The sequence below is a fragment of the Coccinella septempunctata genome, chromosome 3 (genome assembly GCF_907165205.1).
Source record: "Coccinella septempunctata chromosome 3, icCocSept1.1, whole genome shotgun sequence".
NCBI classification, from domain to species: Eukaryota; Metazoa; Arthropoda; class Insecta; order Coleoptera; family Coccinellidae; genus Coccinella; species Coccinella septempunctata.
Window position 1 is genome coordinate 40,790,556 of NC_058191.1, and position 16,305 is coordinate 40,806,860.

The window sequence follows — 16,305 nt, forward strand, 5'->3', positions numbered from 1 at the left end:
AGAAGAGTTACTCTTTCAGAATATGTATCACATTCAGATATAGGATAATTTTCCTGGAAGATAAATTACTCTAAAGATGACCTTCGAAAAATTCCCAAAATGTTGGTTTCAGTTAAAACTTCTTCAAGACCGAACGGTTCTGCCGAAATGAATGAAATTCTCAGATTTATTACAAGAAGAGTTACTCTTTCAGAATATGTATCACATTTAGATATAGGATAATTTTCCTGGAAGATAAATTACTCTAAAGATGACCTTCGAAAAATTCCCAAAAACTTGGGTTCAGTTAAACCTTTCTCAAGACCGAACGGTTGTGCCGACATGAATGAAATTCTCAGATTTATTACAAAAAGAGTTGCACTTTCAGAATATGTATCACATTTGGAATCACGATAATATTCCTGGAAGATAAATTACTCTAAAGATGACCTTCGAGAAATTCCCAAAAAGTTAGGTTCAGTTAAAACTTCTTCAAGACCGAACGGTTGAGCCGACATAAATGAAATTCTCAGATTTATTTTTAGAAGAGTTGCTCTTTCAGAATATGTATCACATTCAGATCTACGATGATTTTTCTGGAAGATAATCCACTCGAAAGATGACCTTAGAAAAATTCCCAAAAAGTTTGGTTCAGTTAAAACTTCATCAAGACCGAAGGGTTGTGCTGAAACGGATGAAGTTCTCAGATTTATTACTAGAAGAGTTGCTCTTTCATAATATGTATCACATTCACATATACGATAATTTTCCTGGAAGATAATTCACTCTAAAGATGACCTTCGAAAAATTGCCAAAAAGTTGGGTTCAGTTAAAACTTCCTCAAGACCGAACGGTTGTGCCGAGATTAATGAAATCCTCAGATTTTTTACTAGAAGAGTTGCTCTTTAAGAATATGTATCACATTCAGATCTACTCTTATATATATAACAATCCAAAAACGTATTTCATCATACGAACGAAAAATCAACACAAGCAAAAAATTTATGATTTTTTTATGCGAACAATAGAAGTACAAGGTAAGAACTGCGCTGTACAGGATCTCATGAAATAATTTGCAATCCACTTCATTTCCCAGCATGCAACTTGAATATTATCATAATGCAAGCTGGACCAATAATTGTGACCCATGTTTAATACAGCAACTTTTAAAAGAGAAAGTTGTTTCGATTCTTGACCGGCAAACTAGATTTGCACTTCGTGAAGGTATACGCTTGATTGCTAAAACGATAAATATAAGTATGAAATAACCAAATATCGTTGCTGTAACCGTTTACAACCGCGTCCATTTTTTACTCCCAACGTTGAGATAACTGAATTATACTTTTTACTCGCGATCCTTTTCTCAAACACTGATTGACATCATGAATGAATGATCGATTCAATGATGATATTACCTTTGTATTTTTATGAAACGACGTGTCAATATTTAGCATTGTTATTTATCGATTTGCTCGTACATGAGTGGAATAACTACGAATATAAAGTGTGCGGTTAGTTGTTGAAAGCTTACGACTATAATAACGAGAAATTTAATCCCCTTTCGCAGTAAAAAATTCATCATAATCCTGGAATAGCGTGAGGCATTTCAATAAGATTAAAACATGCAGTAATCAAAAGGTTGTTGGTAGCAAAGCCAAATTAAAGTTTTTTTGACTGAAAACTGCATTTTTCATTGGCCATTATGAACATTTATTCCAATCAATGATGATGAAGTTCAGAAATGTTGTTACCGTTTCAAAAGATGACATAATTATATTGAAACGCCCTTTACATTCTCAATATACTTCCGCAACCTAACCTGGACAACGTTCATCACTCTTAATCCTTTTTCGAAGAACACAGAAAAGCGGAATAAACAAATACTCACATATTTTAAAGGAGAGGTCGTGGTTCTAGTTGGTGCCTTGGGAGAGGCCAACACTGATCTAGGTGCTACTGAAGAACTGACTGACTCGATCTTCTTCGTTTTTGTATCTTCTTCTGGTACGTTAGACGGCCTTGACTCCTGCAAGAATGCCAAGTTCATTGTTTACGAAGATCCATTGTGTTATTCAGCGGAATCTCATGATGTTACATTCCGATAAAAGATTTTGTACAAAACGTATTTGATGAAATCTTCCATTTTTCCACGACTTATTCAGACAAGCTGAATATAAAGTCTCCACCACCCACAATTCATGACCAAAACCTACCCTCCTCGAAAAATTTTCAAGATACGCCATATTATGCAGACAACCAACTTACCTTCTCGTGTTTCTTGGACTGAAGAAGGGCCTTGAAGGGCTCTGGATAATTATCAGAGGCACTTATGTCCTCTTCCGAACTGGTCAACCCATTAAACTTCGTTTCCAATGATTTTTTGGTGGTCAATCGTTTACCACCAGGTCTTGCTATGGGTTTCCTCGTGATTGTCCTCTTAGATGTCACCTCTGTCACTTGAGACACAACCGATTCCTTTACTTCCTGTTTCCTGTGCGTCTTTCTCCTAGACGTTACCTTAACACTCGATATTTTACTGGATGTTGACACGTCTGAACTTGTGGAGATGGAAGGTGTAGCGTTTTCCGGTGGGTTTATCACTCTTACCTCGTTTTCTGATGGGATGAATTGGTCCAACTGATTAGGCTTTCTTCCAGATTCCGATACTAGTTTGGTTTCGCCTTCGAAAAGTGGTAGCACCTCGAGCTTGGATTCATCGATGTTTGGGGGTGATCTAGCGTTGAATCTTTGACGTGGTGACCTGGTGACATGTTCACTAGATCTTGAAGTTTGTCTTTTGTTGCTGCTACTACCAATTTGGTCTGGAGAAGCTTGGACTCTACTTCTCCCCCTGCTGCTAGCTTGTCTGGTATTCTGCTTCGAATCTGTTGGTGCTTTTGGTACTTCAGCCTCAATTTTCCTACCTGTTCTCGATCTACTCGAAGGAGATTCTTCAGCTGTGGGAAAAACTGAAGGGGATCTTCTTGGAGGTATTGCGCTTGTCGTAGCTGACTCCGTTCTTCTTCTTCCACCTCTTCTCGATGGTATAGTTACAGTTTGTACAGTTTCAGCTGGTTTTCTAGTGGCTCTAGTCCTAGATCTACCTAAAGTGGAGGCTTCGATAGTTCTTGGAGTCGCATTACTTCGAGTTCTAACCGGTGGACTGTCTTCATTCAGGGGACTTGCAGACCTTCCCCTGGATGATCCACCAAATTCTTCCACAGTCCTAGAGGCTACTCTTGGTGCAGTTTCGAAATTTTCTACTACCCTCTGGTTGGATCTTGCACGAGTTGGGATTGCTGCTTCGTCGTTTCTTGAATGAGTGTTGACTCTTGTTTTTATCGTTTTCTTGACGGTTTTCTTTGGTAATGGCGGCTCGCTTAGAATTGAGGCTATACCAATTGGGGGCGGTACCTTTGGAACTGAGTTTCGAACGATTTCTTTCCTAATTTCATTCTCATCCTTGATTGGGTCTGAGATTTTGTTGGTAAGGATCGGATTTTCGGCCCTAGGAGCAGGTATTTCACTTGGTGGTTCTTGTCTGTAAATCGGACCTGAATGTTCGATCACTGATGTTCTTCTTGAGGGTATATCGTTGCTGTTTCTAGAACGTGAAGCACCGTTTCGCGATGCAGGAATTGCATTATCGTTTGTGTTTCTTGTGTTTCCATTTCTGGAGCCCCTATTGCCTCCATTCCTTGAGCCCCCATTCCTAACATCCATTCTTCGTTCCACTTCTTTACTAGCACCAGTCCTCACATTGTTTCTGGTTATTGGGACAACTCTCTCGTTTAGTTTGGGCTGAACGTCTTCTTCTCTAAATAGGGAACTTCCATCGGTGTCTACTTTAACAGTTGGAATCCCCTGCTCCTCAGAATATCTCTCTGCGCTGGTTTCTGCTGAGGAACGCCTCTCTGATGATTTAGCTTCGATTTCAGGGATGAACTGCGGTTCGAAGTTGGGTTCTGGCAGGTCCTTCAATTTTGGAGCATCTCCCTCGTCGATATGTTCTTCAACTGCGTAACTTTGAGTGGAGGATGATGGGGTTGGATAATTTGGTTTTTCAATAGGTGCAGAGGTAGAAGGCTCCTGTCTTCTTCTTGAGGGTATTCTTCTGCTAGGTGTCTCGGACGGTTGTGAGTATGACGTTTCTGTGTTGGTGAACCTTGATCTTCCTCTTCCTCGTACTGGGGTATCTGCGTTCGTTGCATCTTGTCTCTGAAAAGAAGATGTCAATTGGTTAATTGGGGCTTAAAACGACGGATACGGGAAGAGGTATCAACAATCGGAATTGAAAAAATGGAATAAGACTGTTTAGGTTTAGGTGATCCAATGAAATACGAGGATGTATTGATATCTAGTTAACCAGAGTTACGCAATAATTTAAAAGAAAGAAGATGTCCACCGAAATTGTGAAAATCGAAAATTGGAGTATGAAGCCATCATCAAGTACCTGTATTTAAAAGGGTTGGGAGGTAAGCAGATTTACGGAGATATGCTTAATACCCTTGGGGTGATCAATGTCTTTCGTATAAGACCGTGAAAAATTGGACTGCAAGCTTCAAAAGAGGTGAATTTTCCATTGAAGATGATGACCGATCGGGAAGGCCAGCTTCTGTGTCAGTACCCGAAAATATCGATGCAGTTTTGAAAGATCGACAGATGTGAAGTGTCACAGATTTATCTAGATATTCTGAAGGTAATTTTGTTGTGGGGGGTGCAGGGTGTGTGTGCGTGTGTGGTGGGTGCAGGATGTGTGTTTCGAGTGTTGAGTGTCGAATGTCGAGTGTCGAGTGTCGAGTGTCAAGTGTCGAGTGTCAAGTGTCAAGTGTCGAGTGTCAAGTGTCTAGTGTCGAGTGTCGAGTGTCGAGTGTCGAGTGTCGAGTGTCGAGTGTCGAGTGTCTAGTGTCGAGTGTCGAGTGTCGAGTGTCAAGTGTCGAGTGTCGAGTGTCGAGTGTCGAGTGTCGAGTGTCGAGTGTCGAGTGTCGAGTGTCGAGTGTCGAGTGTCGAGTGTCAAGTGTCGAGTGTCGAGTGTCAAGTGTCGAGTGTCGAGTGTCGAGTGTCAAGTGTCGAGTGTCGAGTGTCAAGTGTCGAGTGTCAAGTGTCGAATGTCGAGTGTCGAGTGTCAAGTGTCGAGTGTCGAGTGTCAAGTGTCGAGTGTCGAGTGTCGAGTGTCAAGTGTCGAGTGTCAAGTGTCAAGTGTCGAGTGTCAAGTGTCAAGTGTCGAGTGTCAAGTGTCGAGTGTCAAGTGTCGAATGTCGAGTGTCAAGTGTCAAGTGTCGAGTGTCAAGTGTCGAATGTCGAGTGTCAAGTGTCGAGTGTCAAGTGTCGAGTGTCGATTGTCAAGTGTCGAGTGGCGAGTGTCAAGTGTCGAGTGTCAAGTGTCAAGTGTCAAGTGTCAAGTGTCAAGTGTCAAGTGTCAAGTGTCAAGTGTCGAGTGTCGAGTGTCAAGTGTCAAGTGTCTAGTGTCAAGTGTCGAGTGTCAAGTGTCGAGTGACGAGTGTGTGTGTGTGTGTGTGTGTGTGTGTGTGTGTGTGTGTGTGTGTGTGTGTGTGTGTTTTTCTGGAGTATCCATTTCGATTTTTAGTATTTATACAGGGTGCGACTTTGACTCTTACAAATATTTTAACAGTAGATTCTTGACATCTAAAGACAAACTTTTTTCCTCTGCTATTTTTTCCAAATCGTCTCGGTATAAAAGATACAGAGGCTGTTGAAAAACCATAAAAATCTTTTTCACCAGATTTGGCTCCATCCGACTATCATCTCTTTCCTCAACTGAAAAAAAGTTTAAAAGGTCTGGTTTGCAGAGCAAGAAGAAACATTCTTTTGAAAGGTCTAGAGACGTTGCAGGTTCGCTTTATTGAATGTATCCAATTAAGAGGAGAATATGTTGAGTAATGAAATATTTTGACATTGAAATTTTGTTAGGTTTTATAGTAGGCTAAGAATTTTTCAATATATCGTCGTATGCTATACCTATGTCTGAAAGAAAATTACTTTGAAACTCATTCATATTTGAAATCATTTTTCGATATATATTCGAAAAAATATTTCTATCAGTTCTCACTGGCACCGCCCTTGAATACCATTCTTGCTGACAATTATTGAGAAAGGTGTTTTTCCTTGTGGTTAGTTGTCTGGAAAGCACCAAATGAAATATGAATAATTTTATTGTGTATTTACAAACTTTCAAGTAACCTTTCTTGAATCGACCTCAGACTAGCATAATCTAGAATTCACGGATTAACCACACTCCACCTACATCCCAAGAAATAAAGTAACTTTCCCGAAAAATTATACAAAATTGAGCAATTTCCTGCACAAAAATCCTCTACATAAAATTCATGAATGGCCAGGAAGTGCAACACGGAAAAATTTCTAAGCAATCTTCGCATAATACGAATATCACTCTTCGAACGATATTCGCTCAACCGGCATTAAATCTGCATGTTCGGAAGCAATTCCAGAACAAAAGACCGATTACAGCGTTGAATCGGATCCCATTATGGACGAAAGTGAGATGTGTACAGACGTAACACGAAATGGCGTATCAAATTGTTCAGCGAAATAATTAGGAATTGCTTTCCCCGAAAACAAAGGCTGCAGACGCCTCACAATGCAAACATGCTTCTTAAATTTCGGTAAATCGTTTGTTTTCAACGAGGGACCCATTGAAAAGTCATCATTCTTACTTACGTAAAGTGGTTTCGATTTTACGCTCTTTAAGTCGGGTAAGACTAACATTATATCCGACAATACTAAACAATCTCACAGATTATCATTCAAAACCGATGAAAAAGCTGCAGATTCTACACAAACAAAATATCCCAACTCTTTCTAAATGAAAAAAGGAACACTACGAGAATATATTGAAAAATTCTTAGCCTACTATGAGTACTATAGAACCAAATTTCAATGTCAAATATTTAATTAGTCAACATATTCTCCTCTTAATTGGATATATTTATTACAGCGAACCTGCAACGTCTCTAGACCTTTCAAAACCATGATTCTTCTTGCTCTGCAAACCAGACCTCCACAGCTTTTATTACCTCCTTGTTGGAAGAAAATTTACGACCTTTTAAACTTTTTTCAGTTGAGGAAAGAGATGATAGTCGGATGGAGCCAAATCTGGAGAATGAGGGGGGTGTTCTAGTAATTCAAACCCTAGATCACGAATTTTTTGCATGAAAGCATGAGATTTGTGTTCAGGGGCGTTGTCCTGCAAAAACAAAACACCTTTGGATAGCTTTCCGAGTCTTTTCTCTTCAATTTTTTCCTGTAGAGTGGTCAGTAATAACGAATAGTAATCTCTGGTTATTGTTCTGTCCTTATCCAGAAAATCAATCATGATTACTCCATGGCAATCCCAAAAAACTGAAGCAAGAACTTTTCCAGCAGATTTTTGGACACGAAACTTCTTCGGTCTTGGAGAACCAGAGTGTCGCCATTCTATCGATTGTTGCTTTCTTTCTGGATCGTAGAAATGTACCCAAGTCTCATCCATAGTATCAATTCAGTTTGGAAGTCTACATCGTTTTCAAATCGAGCACAGATCGAACGCGATGCTTCTACCCTTGCAAGCTTTTGGTCAACATTCAAACATTTGGGAATCCAGTTATCCGTTTTAGCTCAATTCGACGGTCTGATAAAATCATGTCATGAACTGCATCGATATTTTCGGGAACTGACACAAAAACTGGCTTTCCCGATCGGCCATCATCTTCAATGGAAAATTCACCTCTTTTGAAGCTTGAAGTCCAATTTTTGACGGTTGCATACGAAGGACACATTCTGCTGTTAAAGTTCCATCAAGGAAAATAGGTAGCAACTCCAATTGAGATTGAAGTGGTGTCTTTTATTGAATTATCTGGCTTCTGGCTATATTCTTTCATTTGGCATTTTGGAATACTCTGTTTACCATTTCCCAAGATCATTGGATCATCGAAAAAAAATATGCAATCTGAAAATTGCTCAATAACTGCACAAACTGCGAGACAAATTTATGAATATTGCCAACATAAAACTAATAGACGATCGAATTATAACTATTTTCGGTTCCTCAGTTTCGCAGTCGTCTAAACTAATTAGCCAGTTTGACCTTCTAATGTTGCATTCGACCCAAAATTAAAGAAATCAAATAAATCATGTCGACCGTTTTATCGGTTAATTAATCGAGGTTTCTTCGAGTATCGAAATTATTGCTGTTTTTTTTTGGTTCACAGTGAATTCGGAAGAATGCTCAAGGATGAAGGAAAAAATTTGATCGTAGAAAAGTTACAAATTTCGGAGTGAGGTTGAAGTAATAATGGACGACTGAAGTTCTTCGTTCAGTTGGGAATGCTATAAATGACATTGAGATAAGAATTTAATATATTATTTATACAGGGTGAGTCTTTGACTCGTATCTACAAATATTTTAACAGTAGATTCCTGAGCTCGAAAGAAACACATTTATCCTTTACCATTTTTTCCGAATCAGCTCGGTTTAAAAGATACAGGCTGTTGGAAAACCATGAAAAAATGTTACTTTTAGTTCTATCTCACGAAAGGTTTCATCAAATGAAATGAATTTAGGAATATAGTTTTTCATTTATTCAATGAATCTTTTTCGAACACAAGATATCACCCACGTCTTCCAGTTTTTTCATTATGACCATTACGTACCATAAAAATAACAGAAATTCAAAGAATCCATTTCTAGAAACTAAGTTGGACGCTATCTTATGAATGTTTGAACGTTTTTTCGAGTAATTTGATGTTCAAAAATTAAAAAGTATCCCAATTTGAAAAATTGGGTACCTACTTTGGCTGAATACAATTTTGTTCGATAGATGTGTAGTGTCACAGATTCTGCTGGTTATTCTAAAGTTAATTTTGTTTTTTCAGGAGTGGCAGAACTGATTATGAAAATTCAAAATGACTACGTATCTTTTTATTAAGCCGATTCGAAAAAAATAGACACGCCTGTATATTTGTTACAGAAACGATGGTTCTTCTCTTTCCCTGCTTTTTCAAAAGAATGTATTTCTTGTGAGATACTTTCTTAGTTTGCTTATTATGCTCAATGCTATTTTTGGACTATGTATCCAGCCAAAGCTAGGTTAATAAAAAGTTTTTTTTTACTTTTTCAATGACGTGAGTTATTCTTTACTATTTTCTGATAATTTTAATATTAAACAACAGTTCAGAGGTCCAACTTGGCAGTCCACCTGGGAAATAGTACAGCAGAGGCTAGAAATACGTTTAGACACAGAATATAGACGCGAAATTCCATAACCTACTCGACAACGAATTTTTTTGAACGCACTTCATATTTATCTATAATTTGTAATGCATCAAAAGGGGTACTTATGTCCTCATCTATAGACGCAAATACATAAAATGAAATCAATTGAATTCAATCAATAACACCTTTAAAACACGAACACAATGCTGCTTCAATATACAAACAAAAATATCCGGTTCTGCCAAAATCAGGAAAGACAACCTATTCAAATTCGAGAAAATGTCATCCACGAAAACCGGCCGAGTGAAATCGTAAACACAAAAACTAGTTAACATTTTCATCAAGGCGGGGCTTTTCAGACCGAACCTATTCCTCACATTCAACACGAAAAAAGATCGAAGATAATGTGGATGTGGGATAAACCGACAAGAGTTTCGTGATACTCTGAAGTAAATGCAAAATATATAAGTTCAACGTGTGATAGAGTGTACAAATAAACCAATTATGGAATTTTTAAAGTTGCTCAAAGTCTTTGGAGTGGTGCTTGTTCTTGTCGTCGAGAGCAAGGTCGTACGATCTAAAATATGTAGAGCACATAAAGTTATGCATTTAATAAAACAGTATTATACAGGTAGAAACACTTTCATTTGTTGAACTCAGGCTAACAGATAGTTAGATTAAGAAAATGTTCAATGGATACAAGGTATTTTCATTTTTTGGGGGGAAACCATTCACACAAGTTGTATCAGCAAGGCAATTTTTTGAATTTAGGAAAACTCAACTACCGTTGTAGACAGTGCATGCCAAACACCTCAATTTTTCATGGAATATTGCGTGATTTGAATTGAAAATGGGGAATATTAATTTCCAGGGTTACTTTCTACTCTATACTACGAGGATGTATTGATATCCTAGTCCAGTTCCATGCATAAAAAAATATTGCGTTACCATAGCAACGAACAATACCTCGATAGAAGTGTCAGTGTGAAGTTTGAGGTAAAAAAAGTAAACCAGATTTACGCAATAAATTGAAAGAAAGGAGATGTCCACCGAAATTGTGAAATCGTAAAATTGGAGTATCGAGGCATGATTAAGTACCTGTATTTAAAGCAGATTTACGAAGATATGCTTAATACCTCAAAACAGGTAAATTTTCCATTGAAGATGATGACCGATCGGGAAGGCCAGTTTTTCTGTCAGTTTCCGAAAATATCGATGCAGTTCATGAAATGATTTTATCAGACCGTCGAATTGGGCTAAATCGGATATCTGAAGCACTGAATATCTCATACAAACGCGTTCATCATATAGTTCACGTCAATTTGGACATGAGAAAAATTGCTGCAAAATGGATCCCCAAATGTTTGAATGTTGATCAAGAGCGTGCAAGGGTAGAAGCAACGCGTTCGATCTGTGCTCGATTTGGAAACGATGTAGACTTCTTAAACCGATTTGTTACTATGGATGAGACTTGGGTACATTTCCACGATCCAGAAACAAAGCAACAATCGATGGAATGGCGACACTATGGTTCTCCAAGACCTAAGAATTTTCGTGTCCAAAAATCTGCTGGAAAAGTTCTTGTTTCAGTTTTTTGGGATTGGCATGGAGTAATCATGATTGAGTTTTTGGATAAGGGTAGAACAATAACCGGAGATTACTATTCGACATAACTGACCACTATACGGGAAAAAATCAAAGAGAAAAGACGCTGAAAGCTATCCAAAGGTGTTTTGTTTTTGCAGGACAACGCTCCTGCACACAAATCTCATGTTGTCATGCAAAAAATTCGTGATTTAGGGTTTGAATTACTAGAACACCACCAGATTTGGCTCCATCCGACAATAATCTCTTTCTTCAACTGAAAAAAAGTTTGAAAGATCGTAAATTTTCTTCCAACGAGGAGGTCATAAGAGCTGTGGAGGTCTGGTTTGCAGAGCAAGAAGAAACTTTTTTTTTGAAAGGTCTAGAGACGTTGCAGGTTCGATGTAATAAAGTATCAGTGTTTGGATTGAATTTTCGGCCGAAAATGCCATAAAGGACATAATGCTTAAGTTTCGGGAGTTCGTAATTCATTTGAAGGCAGTTTTGTCATCCCTAATGCACTCTGATTGGTTTAGAGTTAGATTAATCCAGAGCGAGTGCCTTCAACTATCATGGGGTGAGTATAAGCATCTTCTGAGAATAAAAGTTTCTACCTATTACTGGCATAGGTAGCCTTCATCAATAGCAATTCACCAATCTCCCATTCTCAAATCGTACATCACTAATCAATGCTCTAGGAAGAATGCTTTCAATACCAGTAGATCCTATACTTCAGCCTAATTTATGCAATAATTTGTTCTCCTCCACTAAGTCACGTCCTATCCATGATTGATGATTGAATAATAGTCGATCTCCTAGATGCAACACGTCAAAGTACTCAAGATTAAATACATCGAGGTCGCTTCAGACGTGTGTAAAATTCGAAAAAGTTCACTTTCACCGAGAAGCGTTAATATTTTTCCAGCTATGATTTATATATAGACGGAACGCCATAAAAGCCTCAGGAGCTTTTCTTGCGCCATACGAGGATGGATGGTTACTTCTTGGTGAACAACAATTACATTTGTAGATCACTTTTCAAACATCCAATGCCGCCATAAATTCATCACTGGTCATTGTGCAATTTCATCTTGGAAGACTGGATTGATGGTCTTGAGGAAGATGTTGAAGACAATTTGAATTGCGTCTGGTTTAGATTGTTTAATTGATATTCTCGTTCAAGGTGTGGGATAATCAAGTTTATATCTATTGCTGGAAGGTTCTAACAACATTCTTCAATTAACTGCTTCATTTTTGCGAGAATGATTTGGCTGATCAGCCTGAGATAAAGCTGAAATACGTAATACGAGTCATTTCAATTCAGTTTTAGCTGATTTGAGGCCAAAAACACACTGTTTCAGAGTTGAAAAGTCTCAAATAACTCTACCTCCAAGAAGCACCAATGTCAAGGAGAAGCCAAGTGTATTGTATTGTATTCGAATTTTCCTATTTGCACAGTTATGAATCAATTCTTCATCATATTCATTGACTTTATAGCGTTTTCTCTGTTTCTCATCGTATTTTTAGAAACCAGATCACAATAGATCAAATAGGATCAATGAATAAAAAATGGACGTAGTGTTTGTATGTAGGCGACCCCAATAACAAGTAGTACTGATAAAATGTGTTCAATAATGCATTCTTCTTGTTAAGCACCAAGGAAGATTATGATTATTGCCTCTGGTGCAACCATATGTTTGCGAAATTATTATAATGAAGAAATTGCAGAGAATGATCAGTAAGGAATGGTTTATTATCAGAAACTGTACATCTCATGAAATGGAAAAGTATGTAATACGTTCAATCAGCACTTGTTAATGCATGTCGAACAAGCCTATACTATCTATTTGCTAGATTGGATACATTTGGAAAGCATGTTAAAATTCAATTTGACACACTCGAGAAATTGAAGACATAAGAGATGACATAATTTTTTGATAAAAATTCATTCAACAAACATTCATCGTGAACCAGAAAAATTCAATCCATAAAAATGTTGGTTGTACAGGGTGAATTTAAGTTCGAAGAAAATTCCAGCCTATACAGCTCAAGCCACCTGTTGATAAATAACTTTTTTCTCAAAAACCGTTATTTTCAGCAAAAAATTAGAAGAAATCTTATAATCGCAGTTAATCAAGCTGTCAAGAATAATTCCTCTATGGTATAATATGTGTAAGAAAAGAAGTTTCATCATGCGAAACAAATTTAGGGGTGCTTTTTTCTAATCCTTGCAATTACAAACTCCAAATTGAGACCTTATAACCCCCCTGTATTTCAACAGTGGATATCAATATGAATATTCCAGCTTTCATGGACAATCTAAATGACACCTTTTATTGAGAAACCTTGTCATTCGGTTTTATAATGAATCCATAATAAATCTCCACATTAATAATAAAAATCGACCTTGCTCTCATGAAAAACCTACTTGTCCATAGAATTCGACCGAAGTCAAGAGAGAACAGCTCACAATTTTTCAGATATAAGAGACAGCCTTTGACGTAAATGCAACTGATTAATGCAAGTCAATTTTTTTCGCTGGTCACGATTTCATTAGTTGTGAAACCATTAATTGTTCCATTACACAGACAGGAATTGATACCGTTGAGTCTGAGAATTTTGAAAAGGATTAATAGGTGTGGTGCCTGAACCTGAGTGTTACATAAATTGATTCGTACTTTTAGATGATAATATGTAAGAATTGAACGTTCAAGTTTGCACTGCGATTGTCCAGATTAAAACGAATCGTGTGATAGTACTTTATACTTTAGGTCTCCAAAGTCATATTCTACGGACTTTCACTATACTGTAATTCGGTTATAAAATACACTGCTCAACAGATGATAAGAATTATTGACCTTCCATCAATTCATTTAATTATAAAAGCTGCCTCAAGCAGAAAACGATACCCGATAGATTCGGGTGACTTGGGACAGTCCTGCAACTTGGGACAATTACCTCCTTTGAAGATTTCTTTGTTTCTTACCATTTATGAGTGAAGGGACAAACTTATAAGATTGTATAGCATTTTTTGGGTTAGTTTAACAATTAATTCCTGTTGAGTTTGCCGTGACTAGAGCGTTTGAATTGACAAGAAAAATTAACGAATTCAGGAGTGTAAAAGCGCTTTTTTTTATGGCCCTTATACTTTCTAGTGTCCTGTACTTGTGTTTCACTTTGTGCATGTGAAATTTTTTTTCTGGATACATGGGATATTGGGATATTAGATATGTCATAAAACAAGGTTGTTTACAAATCAAACGGCAACACGGATCTCATTCATTTATTTTGTTGTTTCAAAACTATACACCGTCCCAAGTCACCTATTTCATTTGAGAGTTGAGAAATCAATATACTTTAGCTTGTGCCCAAGCCTTCCAAATCCCTGGGTGACTTGGACCAATAAATTCTATTTTTTTCAAAATTTATATCCGAATTCTTAAGCATGGTGTATATATCCTAATCAAAAGTTTGAGTCATTAAGCATATTCTAACCTCTTTTTCAGATAAAAATAGGTCACCGTTTTGAAAATATAACAAGTTTGAATTCAAAAGCAGTTGTACGAACAATAAACTGTTCTGAATATCGTAAACCTCTTTCTCTCAAACGAAGAAAGAGATTTGAATGCACCGAAATTCTTTTATGGATATACCACATCCTACATCATTAGAAAACACTTCATTACATCACTCTCAATCAAAAACTTTCGTTTTCGTTCAATATTTCCCAGAATGCTCTTTCGAAGTCATAAAAAAATTTAATCTTAAATTTCCTTTCGAAGATACGTAAGTTCATAACAAATAGGGTAGTTGTTGAAAATACAGAACTGAACTGAAAGGTAGGGCTATATTTATATATTTGAACATTTGGTATTGATCGTGTTATACTTTCACCGATGCCTCATTCAATTATAATAACTCTTTGTAACGGATTAAATTTTAATCAGGATTTGTATCACAGAAGTGGCTCGCGAACTTTTATGACATAATTAAAACACCGCAAAATTTGAAAGCACCGACAATCCATTCGTCGATCGCCAAATAATGAAGCCATGGAGATAAATCTTTATGAAACACTTCACATCGTGCACTCTAATCCTTAATAATCAATCAATATGGAGATGTTTCGCCATGAAAGTTGTTTTATCGACTTTTCAACATAAATTGCCTTTATACTTCCTGTGTTTTGAGTCGGGATCTCAGAAACATATAGAACAGTTCGATATTCACTGAAACTATGGACAAAGAAGTGTTTGATTTACCTACTGAATTTATTCGAGACACAGTAGGAAATATTCAATATTTAACTTTCGTTGTCGTGAAGGCTTTTCTCAAAAACAACTCGAGATAACTCGATGAAAATTTCGAAGCTAGACTGATGAAATCCTAAAAAAGCAATGCAGAAATCACCATAATATAGATTTAGAAGAAGTCATCAATGTTGATTAAGGAAAATTCGTTTTCATAGTGCAATACAGTTAATTCGATTTGAGTCTACAAGCTTCTAGTGACATTGTGACAAGCTGTCCATCACATGACGAGAAAGATTTTTGTTCAAGGTTTTTTTCCAATTTGAAACCAGTTGAAGTTTTTTTTTTCCACTAGAAAACCAACGATGATCAAGAGATTTAATTCACCTGTCAACTATTATTTTGACTTTGAATATTCATTATGACTTTTTCATGTTATTATCAACAGACGCTGACATTCAAATTACAAAGTTCACGCGAATCCAATGATTAGTGTCTGTCAGTGAAAATGATCTGCAGTAATATTACCTAAATTGGGCATTAAATTTCACCTAGTTATTTCAACTTTCTAGGGAAGTAAATTGCCGAACGAATGAAGTGATTTATTCATTGCGGAACATGATTTTACCTGTGATAATTGCATAATATTCCATATCATAACTTTGTTAACCATTGGATTTTTAAATTTGGGTGTTTCGTGAATCGATTAGAGATAGTCAATTTGATTGAGAGATATGACACTACACATCTGTGCGGATCTTTCAAACAGAGTTGCATTCAGCCAAAGTACCCAATTTTTCAAATTTCGCAGATACTTTTTTGATTTTTGAACATCAAATTACTCGAAAACGGCACCGAACCTATTCGGAAAAAATGGTAAAGGAAAGAAGAGTTTCTTTCGACCTCAGGAATCTACTGTTGAAATATTTGTACCAGCCAAATTTGTTATAGAAGTTTGTTGTGATTCTCCTGAACAATTGTAGTGTTTTATCTTATATTTACTGCCCTCGGTTCGTTTCCTACCCAAATATCACGGATGCAGCTGTCAAATCATCAGTTTTTATCCCAAATTATCATAATTAACAAAATGATTTCACGTTCGAATTATTGACGAGCAAGGACAGTCAGAAATTTAACGTAACGGAAATCAATGAAATACCAACGGTCAGCTCCATTCCATAGAATTATTTTTCACCTTCTAATACTCGAATCTATGAAACAGGAAATTATGTCGCACTCTTGGTTTCATTATTCCATATA

General features: G+C 37.0%; 1 protein-coding gene across 1 annotated transcript in view; it reads right to left on the minus strand.

Moving 5' to 3' along the window:
• LOC123310433 (uncharacterized threonine-rich GPI-anchored glycoprotein PJ4664.02-like) overlaps positions 1-16,305 on the minus strand; it is a 32,975-nt gene that overhangs the window by 10,613 nt on the left and 6,057 nt on the right. The window contains exons 3-4 of the mRNA XM_044893900.1: positions 2,245-4,197; positions 1,868-2,005 (exon numbers count right to left, since the gene is read on the minus strand). Of these exons, the coding sequence (XP_044749835.1) occupies positions 1,868-2,005; positions 2,245-4,197 (2,091 nt within the window). The remainder of the gene's footprint in view (positions 1-1,867; positions 2,006-2,244; positions 4,198-16,305) is intronic.